Below are 20,468 nucleotides of genomic sequence, written 5' to 3'. Positions count from 1 at the left end.
AGCCCAGTTCAAACCCAACACATTCTCAGTCAACAACTAGTGCCAAAAGGATTTTTGAAGGTATTAATTATATGTAAGAAGTAATTCAGTATGGACGCAATATGAATGTTTTATTTCTGAAATGCTAAATAAGTTTAGTCTCCTTTCAGGCGTTGACTTTGATGCAAACACATTTGTAGCCATATCACGTTAATTATTTGTTATTTGTTATTTGTTACTTACAAAATAGCTTATCAAGAAACTATATAAATACAAAGGCTTTGATTTCAAATTCTAATAATTGTTCATCTGAAATAGCTATGTTTTGTTACATAGATCCTGAAGGGGGAAAAAATTGGATAAAACAAATGGCTGTTCTTTACATTCAACCTTTCAGATGCTGCAGCTAACATCCATGATGCCATGCCTGCTATAATTGCAGATGAAAATTTCAGCATCACAGAGGCGTCATACCTGCCAATGGAGAATTTATTTATGTTTACTTGTGTTGTTATTATTAATATTATGATATGTCATGGATTTTTTTTCATGTACAGGACTATATTAGTCGTGGTGTTTCAGTGATCTACAAATAAAATGGAGTTGCCATTAATAATTATATGTATCTTTTAAAATTATATTTACTAAGAACAGACCAATTTGATGAGAAGTTTTGGCCCGGTGGTAATGAGGTCACACTGCACGACATCTGCTCCAACCATCGAAAAGCTGCTAATTATGAGGCAATATCGATGGCAAGTCAGCTGCCTAATTATTCTGATATTGATCCAGTGACCATGCCTTTTGACAATAACCCCCCTTCCTCCCTTGACGTCTTGGGCCTCATTCACTGGCACCACAATGGGCTCCAGCTGTGAAATCAGTCACTTCACAGGCACATACACATTATGCTAAATACACTGAAAAAGGACCTCCCCAAATACGAATATCATATATAAAATGTCACATATAGCAACATCCATGGATAAAATAGGCAAAGATTTCTGCTGCATATGGCACTGCACACTTGTATACCCAAACCAAAGATGAGAGCCTTGTGTAATTATCTATTGATTATAGCTAACAATTGATTGAATTATCTAAAGCCTCACACATTAATTCTCCGGAATGGCTTGCTCAATGAAATGCTGTCATTGGCTTACTCAACAATTTATATCTCTTTCTTTTATTTAAGTTTTGGCTACGTCTTATCTCGATCACATTTGTTATTCTGCAGACAAAACATTTGGTAGGCCTACATGACTTCTACAATCGCGTCAAGGTGTCCTTATCAAAAGCAATTCCTTATCATAAAATATATATATATATATATATATATATATATATATATATATATACAGTATATATACTGTATGTGTGTGTGTGTGTGTGTGTGTGTGTATGATGTACAGTATTTCTTATAATTATTTAAAATGATTGTACTTGGTTATAATTTGAGAGGATCAAACCAATCCTACTGAAAATGTGCAATGATTGCCTGGCTTTTCATACATTTGGTTTATTGATTACATATTGACCACTACAAAAAGAGATGCTAGCATTCCAGGGAAATCTGTCGACTCATGCTGCCAAATGTTGTGTCGCATGGGTGGAGGTCACCGCTCTGCTCCACACGATTAAGGCCGAGCTGCTCGGCCGGCTGTGATCAATGGGGTTAAGATCATTAACATGTTATGAATATCGCCGGGGCCTGGGAAAGCAGCTGAGAGGAGGAGCCCGCTGAGCTCTGATTGGCCAGACCCTGTGACTAGGAGGGGCTAGCACCCGGTGACCTACAAGGTCAGTTTAAGCGCTGATGAACTCTGATCTTATGCTAAGAAGAGGATGGCGATGTTTACTGGTTGGCTACAATATGATGACCATTTGCATCGTGTTTTGTGAGCAAGTACAAGAGATATATCAAATACGCTACCAAGTATGCTTCAATTTCCCAGAGGGTTAAATTGGACATGTTTTTTGGACTAATAAATTGGACACATTTTTATGTTGGTGCCAATCTCTGAGCAAAGTAAATTCTGTCCAATCATCATGACATATTTTACTTCTTGAATCTATGTCACTCTATAAACGTCATCTAAAAAATATAGCGGAATAAAAAAAAAAAGAGGTCCTATTTAGAACCAAATCTAAATATTTGCATAAATAACTATATAATGGCAAAGATGCTTTTAATATACTGTGTGACAAATTCTTATTATTGTTTGTCCAAAAAAAAAATGGAATCTTTATGATTGTTGCATAACTTAAATCTCTAAATTTATGATTTCTGTATGCTGATTTTTACACATTGGGCTTCTTGTGCTTGAGATGTTTGGGGTTGGAATACAAAGATGAAGTACACCCTAAAGCTGGGGTGGGCAACTCCGGCCCTCAAGGGATGGTGTCCTGCATGTTTTCAAGTATTCTCTCCCTAACACACCTGATTTAAACCATTAGCTCATCAACAAGCTCTGCTGGAGCTTGAAAAAAAATCCTAATCCTTTGAATCAGGTGTGTTTGAGAGAAAACGGGAAAACATGCAGGACACCAGCCCCCGAGAACTGGAATTGCCCACCCCTGCGGCCTGAAGTGAACACTGATTGGCCATCATTGTGTTTGGCTCTTTATGTGAGTGGGAGGGCAAATTCAGGTGCAGAAGGAAGACGTGAAAATGTAAGAGCATGTGAGAGTTGTAGGTCCAATGACAATTAAATTTACTTAAAAAAATGCCCTGAGTGTACCTTTGATAAAATTAGAGTGAAAATCATTCATTTAAAAAGAAGCTTGCTTACCACAGAATCAGCTCGTTTAGCCTACCACATAAATGCAAAGCATCTCACTTTGAATCTGTGAATATTTAGCTATTAATCTCAACTTTTTTAAATTTCTTGGCATCACTATCTTTAATATTGTGGTCAGTCGTACTAAGATCCATTCATAAAATTTAGTTTTAATGTACAGCAAAATCAAATAGCACCCAAACCACATTTTTTAAAAAAAGTTTATTGGCTTTTAAAACCACTTTAAAAATCTCACCAGTGAGTACTTTCCATTGAAAAAAAAAACAAAACAAAGAAACAATGCGTTTGCAATATTAACAAGCTACTGTACATTAAGCAGTACACGAGACAACATCACAGAGGAGGGTATTTTTTTTCTTCTACTGGTAGAAATTAATTCAAGAGTCAAACAAGAGTTAGAGCCGGGTCAGTCAAAGGTGAAATTACTGCTTGATGGAGCTCAGAAGTGGTGCATTTCCTTCAATTAAGAATTCAAATATCAGTGCCTTTAAGACCAAAAAAAAAAAAAAAAAAAAAAAGAAAAATACAGGAACATATCTTCACAACTGAACTCTTGAAACATATGTAAAAATGAAGAGCAAAACAGTCATCAAATTAAGACAAAAGGACAATGTTAACTTAGTAAACAACAAACGACAGAAGTAGCTGACAAAACTGGCACTGCCTGTCTGTTTAACCAAACCCGCCCACATCACAGCAGACAGTGGTCACCGAGAATATATAAAGTACAACAGAAGACATCACACATGCGTGCGTACAATCATTTATCAACACAATGAGCACGTAGGTTTTTAAAGGTTACTTCTAACATTTTTTTCCCCCTCAATGCTTCATTTTCTCATGTATGAGAATGCATAAGAAATGTGTATCTCATTGAGATCAATGCACATTTTGCTACACGACAATTAGTCATTTGACAGTAAATTTCCTTACTCACCTTGTCATAAAAAATATTTTTTTTTTATGTAGCGGGCGTCCATCGTTACATTTGTCCATTAAGATGTGGCAAAGGCTTGTGTCATAAAACTTTAGTGCAATAAATGACAACCTCCGAAGTTTGTTGAAACATGAGCGAATGTTTTTTTTTTTTTTTTTATCCAGTGTCTGTGAAAGGCTTTGTCGCAAAAAATGTTTGCAACCGGCTAACAGTTATCACAACTTTTTTTCCCTCCTTATTCAAAGCACAAACCTTTCAATTTCTCCTCCTCAAAAAGTCAAATAAAATCAGCAAGCGAAGACCAGACAGCATTACTTTTACGACACTCTAAGCCAGAAATGTAACACATAACATACAGTATCTTGCCGACTATACATCTGTTCAGCTTTTTTTGTGTTTTCTTTTAAATGACACATACTTAGCTATAATTATGGCCATAATATAGTGTCCGGATACATCAAATCTCTATGTATCTATCCTATTTACAAATGGAGCTTAAACATGACTTGTACAACATTGACAATTGCCAAAAACTCAAGTAAGCCTCCTACTTTATCACATAGTAGTGACGGTTTCAACATGCTTTTGCAGGTCCATGGTTACTTGTTGGGTTGTGACCACTTTCCTAATATACATACTGTACATAAAATGTATGTAACTTATTCATTTTCCTTAGATGCAGTAATAGCTTACCATATAATCAATCCTGTTGATTTTAAAGTGTATTTGTGTTGCAGAGGAGGAAAAACAATGGTTTATCAAGAAGAATTGCATTTAAATGCGTTTTTGTTTCACCGGTTGTATTAAAGCGAGCTTATAATAGCTTGGGGAACCTATTTGTCGACCATACTTGCTAGCATGGGGCAAAGACGTAAAGCGGTGGCGTTAACAGCAGGGCTTTCCTTCCGTTGCCTCCCATTCAATGCACAGCATTTTCTTGCGCAGTCAGTCTTTGTTTTTTTAGAATCAATACAAATGAAAGGTACTCAAACCCATCAGTACAGGCTGAGACTGACTCTGAATCGTCAGAATCTGACCAAGAAAATACTGTGCATGGAATTGGAGACAATGGAAGAAGGATGGATTGGATGTCAACTTCCCCTTCCCCGGGCAAGTATGCCTGCACGCACACATCTATGTACTGACAAAAGGTCTTTCAATCCATCAGAATTGAATCTAGAAATTCTGCACATTGAACAGGAGGCAATGGAAAGTAGGATCGGCTGTCAACCAGGTCGCGTCAGGTCTCTGCCCCCTGCATGTTGTTGTGACAAATAAGTTTACCGAGCTATTATAAGCATGCTTCAACAACCTGTGCTAAGATGCTGTTTTTCTCGAAGAACCATATATACTGTCTCTTCTGAGCACCCACAGCTACACTTTAACTAGAAGTGACCATATGTAATAATCTCTTTTCCAAATCTTTGGTATGGAAATAAGGCTGGATCGCACATTTCATTCCTGATGACATCACTGCTCAATTTCTCCTTCTTGACTTGTCGCTTAGCCTTCTCCAAACCATTGACTATTCTATTTCTATTCAAACATGCAAAAAAACTAACAGAATGAAAACCAAATGACGTCAAGCGTGCCTGCCATTGGTTTTGCGACGATATATTAAATTCCTCTAAATGCAGTAAGGTCACGCACAGTGTAATCGCTAGCCTGTACAAAAAAAAAAAAACCAACTCATCTGCGCTGGTAACACTGCGAAACAAAGGGATGAAGGAATAGTGTTGAAAATATCAAGAGTAACAGCTGCCTTGATATGACGAAGACGCTCTGGATGGTTCTATCTTAACGTTTATCTATGTACAGTCTCTTTGAAGATGGCATAAGGCCTTGGACAATAAGGAATAAGGCAGCCAGTTGTTGATTCCTTTCAAAGTTTAGTCCGACAAGTGGCCTGGAATCCCATCGTGTCCCTACCGTTTCATCTACTCCCTTTGGAAGTTAGTCAACAGTACGAGAGTTTAGGCTTTAAAAAAAGAAAAATGTCAACAATGCTTAATCAGTTCTCCACTGATTTGGTAAATGATAAAGTAGAAAGATTTTGTCAAAAATTCAGCACCTGGCAGCCTGAGTGGCTACCCATTTTAAGATTTCGATATGGCAGGCAAACATCCAACAACCACCACTACCACCCTATTGTTATCTACATTTGGTTGAAATGCACACACGGAAAATATTTTACAACGTTTTTGGTGATGTATTGTGCCGAATCTCCGATCGATTTCACTTCCAGGTGTTTGTTCAATATTGCATTATTGAAATTTGTTCTAACATGGAAGATGTATTTTGCTCCAAATGCTGAGCCACTTAAATCTCTCCTTTATTCCCAACACTTCCATTTGTGATTGTAGACACTGGAGTAAGAGGGTGTCGGGGAAATGGGAAAGAAGGAGAAGAAGGTTTAACGGAACATCAGCAGAACGAGAGAGAAAAGGGCAAGCCTGGCACTTTTTGAACAGAACCAACGGCAAAAGTCCAGACGGATCCCAAGGAACTGTAGCTTTAAAAACAGATTATACAAGTTACGCACCAAAACGAACGAGCGACACAGAACAGAAGTGGTAGAGAATCAAAGGGTAAGATCAGCCCAGCATCTCGACTGTAGTGGGCTGGTCTTTGCTCTCCAGCCAGTCGAAGCCGGAGTTCACAGTATCACTGCATATCTGCTGAAATAGCGGGTCGTTCTTCAGTTCTTCCAGTGTGGAGTCTTCATATTGTTCCTGCTGCTGATTGGGGTCAAACAGCAGGTTGGTGTCCAAGGTGTTAAGGTCAGTGATGCTACTGGACAGATCTGTGGTCAGTCGGATGTCGTTTGAAAAGTCGGACGCCACCGCGTTCAGTTCCGAGGCCACCTGGCCCACCAGCTGGGAGCTGGGGTTGAGGGTATCGTCCCCCAGCAAGTCCTTGACGGTGTTGTTGAAATCCAGCTGCTGCTGCTCGTCCTCCGCCTCCTGCTGCGTCTGCACGGGGATCTCCTGGAGCTGCTGCTGCTGCTCTGGCTCACTGGCGCCCTCTTGTGCTTGGCCATCCGCATTGGAGAAGGTGACCTGCTCCCCGCCGGCATTGGCGAGGTAGCTGTGCTGCTGGAGCTCAAAAGCGGCCGGGCTGGAGTTAACAGGCTGGTGCGACGTCGCCACAGCGAAGGCTGGAGTCGTTTCTAAGATTTGCGTGAGGTTCATCCGTGCCGTGTAGTTAGATGGGAGGTTGTTCACCCCGAGCCCGCGGACGGACTCGTCCCCGTCCGCCTCCATCTTGCTGAGAAGGACATTGGTGATTTTGGCGGTGTTACTCGAGCCCTGCACGGGCAACAGCTCGCTCTGCATCATGATGTTCAGGGGTACCGACTGGCTGCGTTGGACCATGCTGTGGACAGAACTGGCGGATTGAGTGTTCGAAAGGATGCTGAGCACTTCGGAGGTGATGGCCGAGTTAAAGGGCGAGACTACGGCGAGGGTGGCGCTGGACACATTGGCGGCGGTGGCGGTGGTCTGAGGCCCGGTGTTGCCGCTGGAGTTCCTCTGGCGCACGGCGGGGCTGACGCTCCGGCAGCGGAAAGTACTGGTCCCCGAGGAGGTCGGCGCCTTGTTGTCCAATGGGGCGGGCACAGCGAAGCTCTCCTGTTTGGTGGGCGTGGTCACAGCAGTTGACGGCACGGGGGAGATCGGCGTCAAAGCGCCGAAATGAGCGGAATCTGGTCTGGGCTGAGCTTGAAATGACTGGCCGGGAATTGCAAAAGCGTGCGGTTTACGGAACTGGTCGTCAACCAGGTCCTGGTAGCTGGGCAGGATCCCGATGCTGTGGTTGGACAAGGGGCCGGCCGAATTGCTGTTGTAGCGGTTGTTGATCCACTCCAGTTTGGCCTTGTCGGGGTGCGTAGCCATGGGCCTCTGCATGGGCTTGACGGGGCTGCTGGAGACGATACTGGCGTCGTGGTATCCGGTGATGCTGGAGTTGATGGGCGTGAAGGCAAAAGGGTTTCTGCACTCCACCGGGCTGGGCGGCACACTGCTGCTGCAGTTTGATAGCGGTGTGCTTATGGGGGTGTGGCGACCAAGCGCGCTGTCGACGGGGGTGATGGGAGCCATGCGCGAGCAGGGACTCTCTCTTGTCAGGCTGTGGCTGAGGGTCATCTCAGAGGTAGGGGTGGGCGTCGGGGTTGGCGTGGGAGTCGGCGTGGGGGTTTGGACCGGAGTGGTGCTGCTGTGGGCAGAGTGGTAGAAAGCTGTGCCGGCCTGGTGAGCGTTGAGGGCGGAACTTTGGTTGCCGGCCGGCTGGCCTTGGAGGGGAACATCCACGCAGCTGCCGAAAAGCCCCTTCAGCTTCATCTGCTCCTCCATCTGGACCAGTTCCTCCACGATGCTGTCCTGCGTCATGTCATCGTCGTTAAACGGGAAGTAGTCCATGTTGGGCTGAGATCCGGCAAAGTCGACCATCTCCTGGGCCAGGACGAGTTGGCCCGGGGCGTCGGAGGGCTGGGCTATAATAGATAGCTGGTCTGCAGGCGCTTGCTTGTGTTCTGCTGGTATCTGCGAGTGTTTCCGGAGCTCATCCAACTGACCCTCTTCCCAAATTGTGCTCTTTAGTTCGCTCATCACAGAGGCATTGTGTGCTCCTGAGTTGTTTGGGATTACACGCGCGTCCGTGGTGATCTGCTGCAGCAGGGCCTGGTCGGACGTCCCCGCCGCTTCGCCGGCGACGTCGGTGCTAAGGGAACGCTCTTTCGCCATCAAGGCCTGCGGTTTGACAACGGTCGGGGAGCCCTGAATGTGTGTGACGGGCGAGTCCGTAAGCGCCAGGATCTGCGTGGGGACGACTGAGGTGGGTTTCACCGTCACTTTGCACGGGGCGCTTTCCGGTCGGGCTGGAGTTCCCGGGCGCGGGATCCTCTTGACTGCAGCACTGATTCCAGGTTTGGGATTGTCAGCTGCAGCAAGCGGCTGCTGAGATATAAAAACTCTCTTGACAGGAATAACATGAGATTCTCCGCTAGGGCCTGTGCGTTTTCTGGGACTTTTGGCATCTGTGCATGGGTCTTTCGAAGCCGGAACACTGATAGAGGAACCACTGGCTGACATGTTGCCAACGGAGTTGTGATTATCAACAGTCAAGTACAAGGTGCTGTCATGGCAGTTACCGTTATTGCTGTCCTGAATCCCAGCTACAGCTACCGAAGTGGAAAGAGACATGGAGTCACTCCTTATCCTCAAGACCTTGTCTGGTCCTGGAGAGCACTTGACAGAGAAGCTCGGCTCGCTAGCAGCCCTGAACTTTGCTGCGCTCTCCTCATTGGCGCCAATGCCCGTTTTCTCCACACCAGAGGTGGCGCTGGTGTAGCAAGGTGTTGCAGCTTCAGACACCTTGACGTCAGTGGAGGGAGTCACATTGGAGGCAACCGCTCTGACCGCAGCAGTCAGGCCGGCACCTTGTGACTCCTCTAAGGCAGGAGTCACGCCCATCCCGGCTGAGGCGGGGCGGACGACGGTGCTGCTGCTGGTAGTGCTGCTGCTGCTGCTGGGAGCTAACGCAATGGCCGTCATCTTGACCACGTTGACCGAGCTGACGTGAGGAGTGGGCATCACAGTTTTGATGGGGCTGTTGGTAATGAGCAAGGTGGGAGGAGACCGAAGCGTGATGGCGCTGGTGGCGGAGGGCTTGGGTAGGATTTGAGCGTACCGGGTGCCGTGCCGGGCCAACCGGTCCCCCACGGGACTCGCCGGGATGTTTTGCGGCGTTTTGGGGGACTGCTTAAGTGACTGAGTAACCACTAAGTTCACAGGCAGCACTTTTCCCTCGGTTGTTCCGACAGGACTCGGAGAAGTCATTAGCTGCCTGCTTCTCTGTACCTGGGAGAGTAACAAAACGCAGTGGTATAGTGACTGACTTCATTTTACTATGAAATTAATACAACGTGTTGAAATGAATTGAAATTATATGAACTCTTTCACTGCCATTGAAGGCTGTAGAGGTCAGAGACCATTTTTAAATAAGTTCATAATTGTGGTTTTGGTTCATAGTATAGTGAGAGCTGTTTAGTGTTTGCGCCAAATTTTTTAAACCCCGCTCCTGCTTACCTAAACAACAATTATTTTGATCTTTGAATGGCCTCTAAGTCAAAGCTTCTTAGAGTTGTTAGCTTAATTAGATAGGTGCATTGAATCTAATATTCAACATTTGTATATTCTTTTATTTTATTTTTTTTCCATCATAATAAAGAAGATACAATGCTATGCCAGAGAGCAGGGTCATCTTCTGTGCCCCTGAGCTGCGTGCCTTTAAGAGGTGTGGCCTAAGGCCCGTTTGTCTCTGTGTGATCATGTAGATATAAATTTAGCCTCTGTTGGAAATTACAGTAAAGTATTATTAGGCCATTAGCCGTAGGGTTACGTACCGTGACTGGGCTAGGCACAGCTGCTACTACGATGCCAATGGTGGGCTGCGGGGACAGCAAAGCGGGGCTGCCACAGGGAATGGTCGGGCCTGGGGTACTGGCCTCCGTTCGTTTGACCGGCGCGTCACTAGGTAAAGGAGAGTGGAGCTTCTGCTCTTGCTGCTTCTTCTGGATCTTTCGCTGCAGTTGCTGCTTTGCATCGACAGAGGGCGAGGGCAGGGTCTTGACTTGGGGCTGGAAGGAGTTGGCTTCGGCTGTGGGTACAAATGCAGAGGCGGGTGTTGGCGTCTTCATGCCTGAGGGGAAAATAGTCAATATTGAAAAAAACTTAAGAACACATAATCAAGTCATCTTCACAGTCTCATAAAGATTTGACATAGTTTAAAGAGTATTGAGTTATGTGTTAACATAATGCTTGAAATACATATGAATTAACAAAACTATGTAAATGTTGCCAGTTGGTCACAACAGAGCACACACACTGTCATAATACAAAACTACTGTTAATAATAATCTGTGACAATTGTCTATTAATACACTGCCATATTCTTTTTTTAGAGATAATAAACAATTTGCATGTGGTAAAAGGGTCAATATAGGTAGAAAACTACAACTGTATACCTTTCATGTAGTGCTGAAAAATTCCAATTCAAATCACAGCAAGTATGCAAATTCAAAGTAAGTAAGTGTTTCTATTTACTCTAATTAACTTTATTTTAAAATCTATGATTATTACTCATTAGAAGCTCTGATGATCCGTACCTGTTGTTGGTGTTCCCGTCATAACAGTGAGCGCAGCCATGGACTTGGTACCAATATAGTGGCTATTTAGCAGGAAACGCGCCAGATCCTCCACGTTGTCAAATTGACGACTCAAGACCTTTTGGGCCCACTCGCATACCAGACCACAGGCCGCTGACCTCATTTCATCCTCAGCACTTGGGGACTGCCCGGCCGGCTCCATCAGTTCACACTAAAATGGAAACAGAGCAGAAAACAGGTGAATGAAAGAACGCGTCACACTATTTGTGTTGCTATGGAAAAACGTACCCCATCGCCTGATTTCTGCAGATCCAAGTTGGGTAATGATGGCATGTGAACAAAAGCTTTCTTTCTTAACCCGCTATAACAATATGTTGGAAGGAGTTAAGGTTTGCAAAACGTATTAAAATTGATCTGATTTTTGTTACAAAATTATACAGTACTTGCGAGTACCCCATTTTATCTCATTCATTGTATCTCTTTAACTCAGGCAAGCTGCAAACTAGAAATCAGCTACAAATAGAAATTCTCATTTATAAATCCTTCCTTTTTTTAGTGTTTCTCACGTGATCTGCAGCCAGAAAGACGCTTTAAAATAAATAAGTTGTCAGCGCCCTCAGGAGGTCAAACTAAAAAATTGCAGGTTTTTTACTTTATTACAAAAAACTACTAATTCGCCAGAATTACATTTGATTAATAGGCTGAAGTAATTCATTCGCAAATGCAACTAAATTTATCGGAATTAGTGCTAAAATTATTTTATTGCCTTCGGACGTAGCAAATAGGTTCAAAGGATATTTGGATTTTCCTCGCATCCCGAGTCGACGTGCCTTCATGTTGGGAAAAACATTCTTCATGATCTTCCCAAAGTCTGCTGCACTCAATGGATTGTAGCCGAGATTGTCACAATAGCTCCTGCAAAAAAAAAAAAAAAAAAAGAGGCACCTTCATGGAAAAAGTAATTTTTTTGACAAAGAGCCCTCCAAAAATTGGAGGTTAGTTCATTTGTAACTAATCCTGATTTGACTGGTAGTAATTAGTAAATGCATATTTTAAGAACAACGATGGGCGGAATAGGTCCTGATAAAGCATGGATTAGGAAAAAAAAACACTCAAATAGACTTACTTGCTCAAAAAATGCAAAATAAAACAATATTACTGTAATAATACAGAAATCAATTTATCATAGTGCAATGTAAGGAAAATAATGGCCTGTGAACAGTTTGTGCTATTAGCTGGCTCGCGGTAGGATGAGTACTTCCAAAACGCATTTTATTTCTTCCTAAAACCAATTTATTGATAGAGGTGGGCATCTTACATTTTTTGACGGTCTGACAGGTGTCTGTCGGCATTTACTTATATTTTGTGTGCTTGACTCTAAGGAAGTATGAAACGCTTCTTGGTTTAAACTCTGTTGTGTAAATACAACTCTTGCCTTTGCTGGCAAAATCAAAAGGAACTCATTACCACCGTTAATCAAACACCTGTCTTCAAAAGCGAATGATGTGGTGAGTGCCTCAAAAGCACACTCACTTGTATTCATCGTACACTTCCTGTTTGGGGAGGGACGTCTCCGGGTGCTCTTCTAGGTGATTCCGTATCCAGTTGAACGCGTACATCTGCTGAGTGCGACTCGATGACATGGAACTCTGGTCGCTGCCGTGGTGCGAGAGGAAAAAGCAAAGTGGTGAGGCGGTGTTCTGCACTGTGACGCATCATTTCTTGTTAAAACAGAAACTTGAATACCATAATCCAGGAGTGGACGACCCCCTCTCATTCTCAGTCCAATTGGGCACAATTTGGGGGTTGGGGTGATGAATAGATATGGGGAAACAAATGAAACACAGACAGCTAGGTATAGCAAAAGTCTACATATATCAATGTTTTGGTTAATAACACAGCTGGCATGAACGTGTGATCATCCCCAACAATATCACAAAAGTAGATCAGAAAAAAAGACTTGAAATGTCTCTTTCCGATTTCTTTCTCTCTCTTTTTTTTTTGAAGCGTCTGTGATGTAGCAGAGGATCGTTTTAGACAAGGAATGAAAGAACAGTGCCGAAAATGCCATCATGAGCCAAGCAGACAAGGAAGCATCAGTGAGAAAAATGGAAACCTTGATTCGAGTGTGCTTGTTTGTGACTGAGTGTGAAATGGAAGGAGTACCTTTTATCATTGCCGCTGCTGGGACCAGAAGGCAACTTAAGGTAGAGGTAGAGCTTTTCGATGTCTGTAAACTTCTCAACATCTTGCTGTTAAAACAAACAAACAAACAAACAAATAAAGGAGTCTTTGAAATGCCACTTGGGAAAAAAATGCTGGACATATGGGCTCACTGTTAATTTAAAGCAATTTAGTGACACATCCTGATGATTTAGTGCAGCAGTTCTCAAATGGGGCTACGAGTACATCTGGAGGTACGTGATGGCATTTCATAGTGTACGTGAGATCTTAATAGGATTCCTGCAATACTAGGAAATCTAATTTCAAGCTTGTTAACACTGTCTTTTTAAAATGCAACTTAAAACCTATTTAACGTCCACGTCTGACTGCATATACTAATTGCTGAGCACTGATGACAGGAAGAATAAAGATTTGTTTTCAAATAGAGAGAAAAATAAATGAAACATTAAGCTACTTGTGTTCTCCATTCCATTTTGCTCGTATTTTAAAATACTTATCATTTATTCACGTTGTCATATTTTTCTTAACTTTTGTGTATGTTTCATGACGTAAGGCAATTAAATTTATGTTCTTGTTTTCTTACCACATGGATCATTTTCTTTGAAGTTTGAAAGCCTGTGTGGGTGTACAGGAACCTGCCCAGCTTCTTCGAGTTTCAACAACAGATTCTATAGCAATGAGTTTTGCGTGACAATTTTTGATCACCGAAACGTCAACTTGAGTGTGTCTTCCTTTGATAGTCCCCAATATTTTACATTTGAACAAACTTTGAAATGTGTCTCTAGCTGCGCATTCTCCTGTGGGGTCAGACATCCAGCCACTTTTGCAGGCTTTAAAATTTCCAACAAAATAATTGATCTCATAAAAAACAAAACATAAAAGTAATTCCCATACATCATACTCATACAAAACAATAGAAATATTACAACATAAATAACTAAGTATTCTTAAAACAAGGATAGGTACTTTTCAATCACCCTATATAAACTGTAAATGTATCATATTTATTATTACTAAATTGAGTTACAGTATAATGACAACTTCTTCAGAAGTAGCTCTCCAGTACCCAGGGAGTAGCTATTTTTTAGTGGAACCATGTAATTTTTTCACAGCAAATCAGCAAAGAAAGATAATAATCAAACATGTACTTTATGTTTTGTAATACTTATTTACTAGTTTTGGAAAGCACCTCTTATTAGGTGTACATCTGTGTTGCCTATGTCCTGGATTTCCATTTTGATGTTTTGACTCTAATTCTATCAACTTTTAAAAAAATAGCAAATGTGCGTTAAACTACTTTGATACTTAGCAGTCAAGAAATATTTGAGGTCATATATTTATTTTGTTAATTGATGTGTATTTAAATGAGCAACTGCAGTTTAAATTTAGAGTGCCTTCATGTTTGCCTAAGAAGCTAAGCAAAATGAAAATGTTTGCATTTGTGCAATGCCATTTTTTAATGTACTGTGTCATCACTAATTGAGCCAATATTTGTCAAGCTTAAGGCTCAGGACTGCTTTTTTTAAACTTCCAAAGGCGGCATAAAGTGAAATAAACCCTCTCGAGCACAATTTGTGCTGCCTGTGTGCTTAACGAGGACTCATCCTGCCAACCTGAATCTGTCAAACACCAGACACCCTCGTCGAGTTCAACAATAGCCTCCTTAAATAAAATGTAAAAAAAAAAAAAAAAACACCTTCTTAAGTACCTTTGATATGATAACATGAACGTGTATGTGGCACCCTACTAAATTTGCAATATATACAGTACTGCTCATTTAACTTTCACATCTTTTAAATATTCGAAGATGAGGTATTTGACGGGTAGTTTGTTATCATAACACTTTCTATTTTTACAGCATTGTCAAGACTCCTTTGATATCTGAATGGTTAAGATCAAATTTAAGCTGCATGATTTAAAAGAAAATCATTCGTTAAAACAAACGGTTTAAACGGTAGGCTTACACAAAAAATAAAACCTATGAATTCTTAGAACAGAAAGTCTATCTAAAGTAGAAATGCTAACTTACTTAATGTTCAATGTGACAATCACAAAATTCTACCTAACAGTTCTGATGGACACTTAAATACATGAATCCTGAATCAAATGACAACAATACAAATTCAATGGATTTATCTGTTCAGGTGTTATTGCTGAATAAAAACAATAATAAGTCAAACAAGCAGACTGCTCTTCTTAAGCAGTGAAACTATCGAGGCACCATATACTGTAGCTAGCTAGCAAGCTGGATAAAATATACACACAAAGTCTATCACTCGAATGAAATTTAATGTAGTTTTTTGAGATTTTTTTTTAGATTATTTTTCCAAATTGCAGTGTTTGTGATTTGAAAATTGCCTTCTACCACAATGTGTTATCAGTTTAAATTCAATTAATTTCTTAGCTCTAGTTGGCTTGCCTTTTGTCAGCAATATGTGTTTCAAAAGTCAAACGTGCCTCATGTCATACAAACTGAACTGTACCCTTCTGACCATGCTGTGCTCTTTTTTTTTAACAACACTCTAAGGAGTAGCCTCATTAAGTTTAAAGCTTTAAAGCCTGAATGTTGTCAATACAATGGGACTTATTACGTAAAATTGACTTTTTAATGGATTGTAAACTAATAGTTGGGTCTCTGGAGTGCCCGACCACCCATCAAGCGTGAAATTAAACAACCGAGTAAATCTTTTGTTATCTGCCTCTTTCTGAAAGCGTGTCTGTGAGAGAGACTCTCATCACTTTTGCGTTATCAGTACCTATCGGGAGGTTTAGGGGCTAATTTACAAAATTATAGTATTTCTTGTGTAACACAGAACTTTTTTAATAATGAAGTACTACTGTATGACAATAAAGCAAATGGTACTTATAAATTGTCTTAAAAAATGTTTCGTCAAGGTAAACAACTGACTTGGGAAAAGACTAATTTAAGGACACAAAGATACACGCACACACACATCTGAAATGTCCTAGCATCTTGGTATGGAATATGTTTGATACTCACCAATATGCTGTCCACTTTTGATTGTACAGATTTGCTGCAAAGAAAAAGACATCAGCATAAATATTGGATCGTAACAACTCCGTCTTTAGACATTAAACATTTTCTTTTTTTAGTAACTTTGATTGATGCTGTCATTTGACTTTGTGTTACATACATTAAAGACAATCAACGTCTGTAGCAGCTGTGCCCCCCCTTCCCCCCCGCCGCCGTGGTGACTATCAACATCTATGAAAATTATATAAGTATACCTAAAATTGTGTCTGTTTTTACAATAAAAAAAACAAGAAGCCATTTAAATCAACTTTCAGCAAATGTTAACTACTTTTTACAGGGGTTTATACAGATTACAGCTTATTCTGAATCTGAAAAAATAGGATAAAGTGCATCAAAGCGCTTGAAATAAAAAAAGTAAATCCTTATTTAAACAAACATTTTCAAACAGCACAGTTTAATGCAAACATTTTTTTTTATGAATAAATAAATGTAAACTGACCTGGAACATTAACACCAATATCTTAAATATTTTAACCTGATGAAAAAAAAGGTATAAAACATTGTGCAAATTCTTTCTCAAACACCTTCATCATTAATGTAATTCATAAAAAAATGCTGACAGCAATGTAAATAGTTTCTAACCCCTGCCCACTTTGACAAGCACCACACTATAAAAGTGATAACCAATGTTGACTGGCTTTGTCCACTTCAAAACGTGATAAAACAAAAGAATACACTGTTAAAAACAACATCGGCAGTCTACCTATAACCAATTTTATGTGAAAAAGCACAGTACCAAAATGAGGTCACTCCTTACAAGGAGACCACAATGGACCATCATTCAAGTGTGCTATTTGTAAGTACATAACTCCAAAACCCGCGATGCTGATTCTTCTTCTAATATCTACTTACAAACAACGGTTATGAGCCATACAAGTTTTGAATCCCAGAGGGTGTTAACAGCTAGTGCTGCCTCAGATAACTCTCCCGGTTAGATAAAAGCAGTTGAAATAGGTTGTCACTCTATAACTTTAAAACAGATATGTCGCGTCATGGTAAACTGGAAAAATGAATACATAAATAACATTAGACGATAAATGACATGAATTGGCACGACAAACAACGGAATGAGGGTTACACGGTGGTGAATTTACTGCCCTTTGTTCTGCGTCAGTATTCACACAAGCAACAACACTCAGAAAGCGTGTCGGCATCATACACCGGAGGCGACTGTTCACCTAAACTTGTTTCCATCGCGTCATGCACGGTTTTATATTTGTGATTCATCTCAAACTGCACTGCAGTACTGCATATTGAGAGCTGTTTTCGATGTTCTTAACATTTGGACTCCCAATATGATGATAAAGACATGCTGTCAGACATGTAAAGTCTTGGCTTTCCCTGATTAGCTGGTCAGCAATCAACACTGAAATATATTTGGAAAAAAATAATAACAATTAAACCTTACAAACAGTCTAAAAAATGATGCAAAATATTCAAAACATGGAAAATGGGGCGAAAAGGCCTTACATCTCGCCCACAAAACCAAAACCACAAAATTTATTTAATTGTTTAATACTATTTGTGCATACACACACAATATATGTATGTATGTATGTATATATGTGTGTGTGTGTGTGTGTGTGTGTGTGTTTGTGTGTGTGTAAACCTTGAAATTTTAAAGGTTGTGCAGAACATCCCTGCTGAAGAAAAAGAGATTGTGTTTACTGTGAAGTTTAATTCCGTGTAGCCGATCAATGACATTGCAGCCAATAACCAATCTTACACAAAATGCTATATATCTGCAGATCTGATCTGTATAAAGTCCAGTTATAACACTGCAAAAACTAACCAATTTTACTCATCAAAAAAGATGCATGAAAAACTGAAGATGATTTTTGTCTTGCCTGGCAACACTAATATTAGGGTATTTCACTTGCTTCAAGCGTTTCCCCACATTAAAAAACATTAATAACTTATTAAAACATGTCGGTGAGATTTGATTACTGGTAATAATTTCATCTTAAATGATAGAAATTCCATGTTTAGTAAAGTGTAGTAACATAAATAGACAGTTTTAAGACAGCAATGTGTTTATTGGCTTCATTTGATATATTTATTTGAAGAAATACAGCAACGTTTCTGTTCCTGTTCTACTTGAAGACGATTTGGCTTAAAACTGTGCCATAAATAGATATAATATTCCTCATTTCATCTTTTTTGGGCTTGCATGCTCTATTGCACTGTAGTAAACGTGAAAACCGTCCACACACAATGACTGAACACGCTTGTATTACTATGTACTATACCACTGCACTCGGCGGTAATTACAATGCATATGGCATGCAAATCTCCCTAAGTGATGTTTTATTCCAGATGTTGCACTTGGCTGTGACACCTGTCATCAGCCCTACGGGTGGACTGTCATCGGTAACATGGCCTCCCGTGGCCCCATGCTAATGATGCGAGCTACTACGATCGACGACGGCGACGCTGAGCTATTTTTTTCCCCATGCAAACATCCAGCAGTCAGTGCAGCTCCACTCTGCGGTCTCGTTTCCGTGCAAATTGTGCCAACACGCGTTGTTTATTCGCAGCGCTTTGTGCAGCTAATGACGGAGCTAGCGTGGAGAGAAAAAAAGAAAAAAAAAAACAAGCCAGGACACCGCAGCTTCGTCGGGCTTCATTTCCATCCTTACCAAATCGAATTCTTGATTTTAAACTGTAACGCGTTCGCTTCGGGTCCCTGGAGTCCCGGTACCAGCGCTGGAAGAGAGCCGAGTCCCGAAGCAGGCTTCTGGTCAGCTTGTTGTTGATCATCAGCCATCACGGTCGGAGGGGTGGTGAGGGAGCTTTAACAAGCAGGCCGCATCCCCGGCAGAGCACAGCGCCGCACCGGACCCACCGCACCGCTGGCTGGGGCGGCCTCAGGCAGCTAGGGAAGCCCGCCGCGGAGCATGGTGCCTACAAAGACTGGGCGGCGGGAGTGGGGAGGAAAAAAGCCAAAGGAAAAGAAGGAGAAAATGCGGAGGACGGCCATGCACCAGGCATTTCGCAGAGGTCCCTCCGCCACCTCCAATAGCACGGCTGCAGCAGCCAGCGGCAGCCGAGGACGAGCTGTCTGCGTCAGGTTGCACGCTAGCAGCCGACGCGACCGGAAACGGTCCTGATTCGTGCCTTCAAAATAAACTCTATGTAAAGGAAGTATTTCGATCCAATGCCATACTTAAGACTAAGCGTTTCCTAAATTTAGATATGAGCACAAATTTAAAAATTACTCTGGCAGAAGTCAAGGTCACTTTGTGGAATACTACCAGAGCATGACTGGGCAATTTATTCTGCAACGAGTCTCACCAAAAATTGTAGTGCTTCCTGAGAGTGTGGCTGATGTCTTTTTCATTGCACCTCCCCCCCGCCCCCCCATTCTCAAATTTAACAGCACCACATTCTTCATGCTACCATCTCGATCGATATAAACTGTAGATGCCCCCCCACCTTCCTGTTCCACTGCCATTCTCGTCACCTCCCAAATCAAAGGTTGTCACTCCTTTCTTTTTGGTTTCCCTCACAAATCCCACATGAACCCCAATTTGATAAAAAATGCAGCTGCTCAAATAATGACACAAATGTTCACCGGCAAGCCAGAAACCCTAGAGAGGATAAGCGGCTAAGATAATTGATAGATGGATGGATAGATGAATGGATGGATGAATGCTCAATAAGACCATATCAGCTCAGGCTTACGACAACCCAACGTGGCTAGAAATTTTAAATACATTGCAAAATCAATGCAATTTACTGCTAAGCATTTTAACAAGAGTTTTAACAAGATAAAAAAAAACGTCACAAAATAACAAATACTTTTATTGCGGAAATCCAAACCGGATCTAGGTACTTCTAAGTATAAAGCCTGACGTTGTTTGTTTATTGTAATGTCGCTATCAACCAATAGTGGTGCTGTTGTAGGTAGCAGTTTGATCAGATAATAACAATGACGGGCAAATAAACAGACAGGACGAATTATGAAATCACCTCCACATACATGTAGTTTGAGTTGGTTTGCATTTAATCCTGTAAATTTGTGGCCACGTAGTCTGGAGGTAAAACGCCCTTAAAAATGGTCAGTCCACATTTGCCTTCACAATTTTCTTTTGTCATAACTCTATACTGATTTCCTCTACTTGTGTAATTTTAGGCAAAAAGAAAACTAAAAAAAAAAGAACCAAGTAAAATAAACTGGAACGAAAAACATGGGTTGCAACTGTTGATGTGCTTTTGTTTGCACTTTTTAAAACATGCGTATGTGGAGTCTGTATATCAGTAAGTAATTAATTAAACATACAGTTTTAAGCGCTATTGGGGACCTGCAAACCTTAAAACAAAGTCAGTAGGTCAAGAAAAAAAAGCATT

General features: G+C 41.2%; 1 protein-coding gene across 2 annotated transcripts; it reads right to left on the bottom strand.

The window, feature by feature from the left end:
• Window positions 1-2,966: 2,966 nt before the first annotated feature.
• On the bottom strand, window positions 2,967-19,154 carry rfx7b (regulatory factor X7b). 2 transcript variants are annotated; one of them, XM_088417439.1, is made up of 10 exons: window positions 18,758-19,154; window positions 16,065-16,098; window positions 13,046-13,131; window positions 12,626-12,730; window positions 12,413-12,535; window positions 11,678-11,794; window positions 11,168-11,252; window positions 10,880-11,090; window positions 10,118-10,413; window positions 2,967-9,572 (listed from the first exon to the last, which is right to left on the bottom strand). In XM_088417439.1, the coding sequence occupies exons 1-10, from the start codon at window positions 18,883-18,885 to the stop codon at window positions 6,312-6,314; spliced, it is 4,446 nt and encodes a 1,481-aa protein (XP_088273565.1). In that variant the 5' UTR covers window positions 18,886-19,154; the 3' UTR covers window positions 2,967-6,311. The 2 variants fall into 2 exon arrangements, with proteins under 2 accessions (XP_088273565.1, XP_088273564.1); XM_088417438.1 differs by lacking the exon at window positions 12,626-12,730.
• Between the last annotated feature and the right edge of the window lie 1,314 nt (window positions 19,155-20,468).

This window comes from Hippichthys cyanospilos, chromosome 6 (assembly GCF_059441005.1).
Source record: "Hippichthys cyanospilos isolate Australia breed blue-spotted pipefish chromosome 6, RoL_Hcya_1.0, whole genome shotgun sequence".
Taxonomy (NCBI): domain Eukaryota; kingdom Metazoa; phylum Chordata; class Actinopteri; order Syngnathiformes; family Syngnathidae; genus Hippichthys; species Hippichthys cyanospilos.
This window is presented reverse-complemented; position numbering and strand designations above follow the sequence as displayed.

What these genes read in the sequence shown, in the direction of transcription:
- rfx7b (XM_088417439.1), bottom strand. Translation starts at nt 18,885, where the DNA reads ATGGCTGATGATCAACAACAAGCTGACCAGAAGCCTGCTTCGGGACTC. An exon ending in TGCAGAAATCAGGCGATGGG is followed by an intron (nt 11,091 to 11,167) that starts GTACGTTTTTCC and finishes TTTCCATTTTAG; the next exon opens with TGTGAACTGATGGAGCCGGC. An exon ending in GACGGGAACACCAACAACAG is followed by an intron (nt 10,414 to 10,879) that starts GTACGGATCATC and finishes TTTTCCCCTCAG; the next exon opens with GCATGAAGACGCCAACACCC.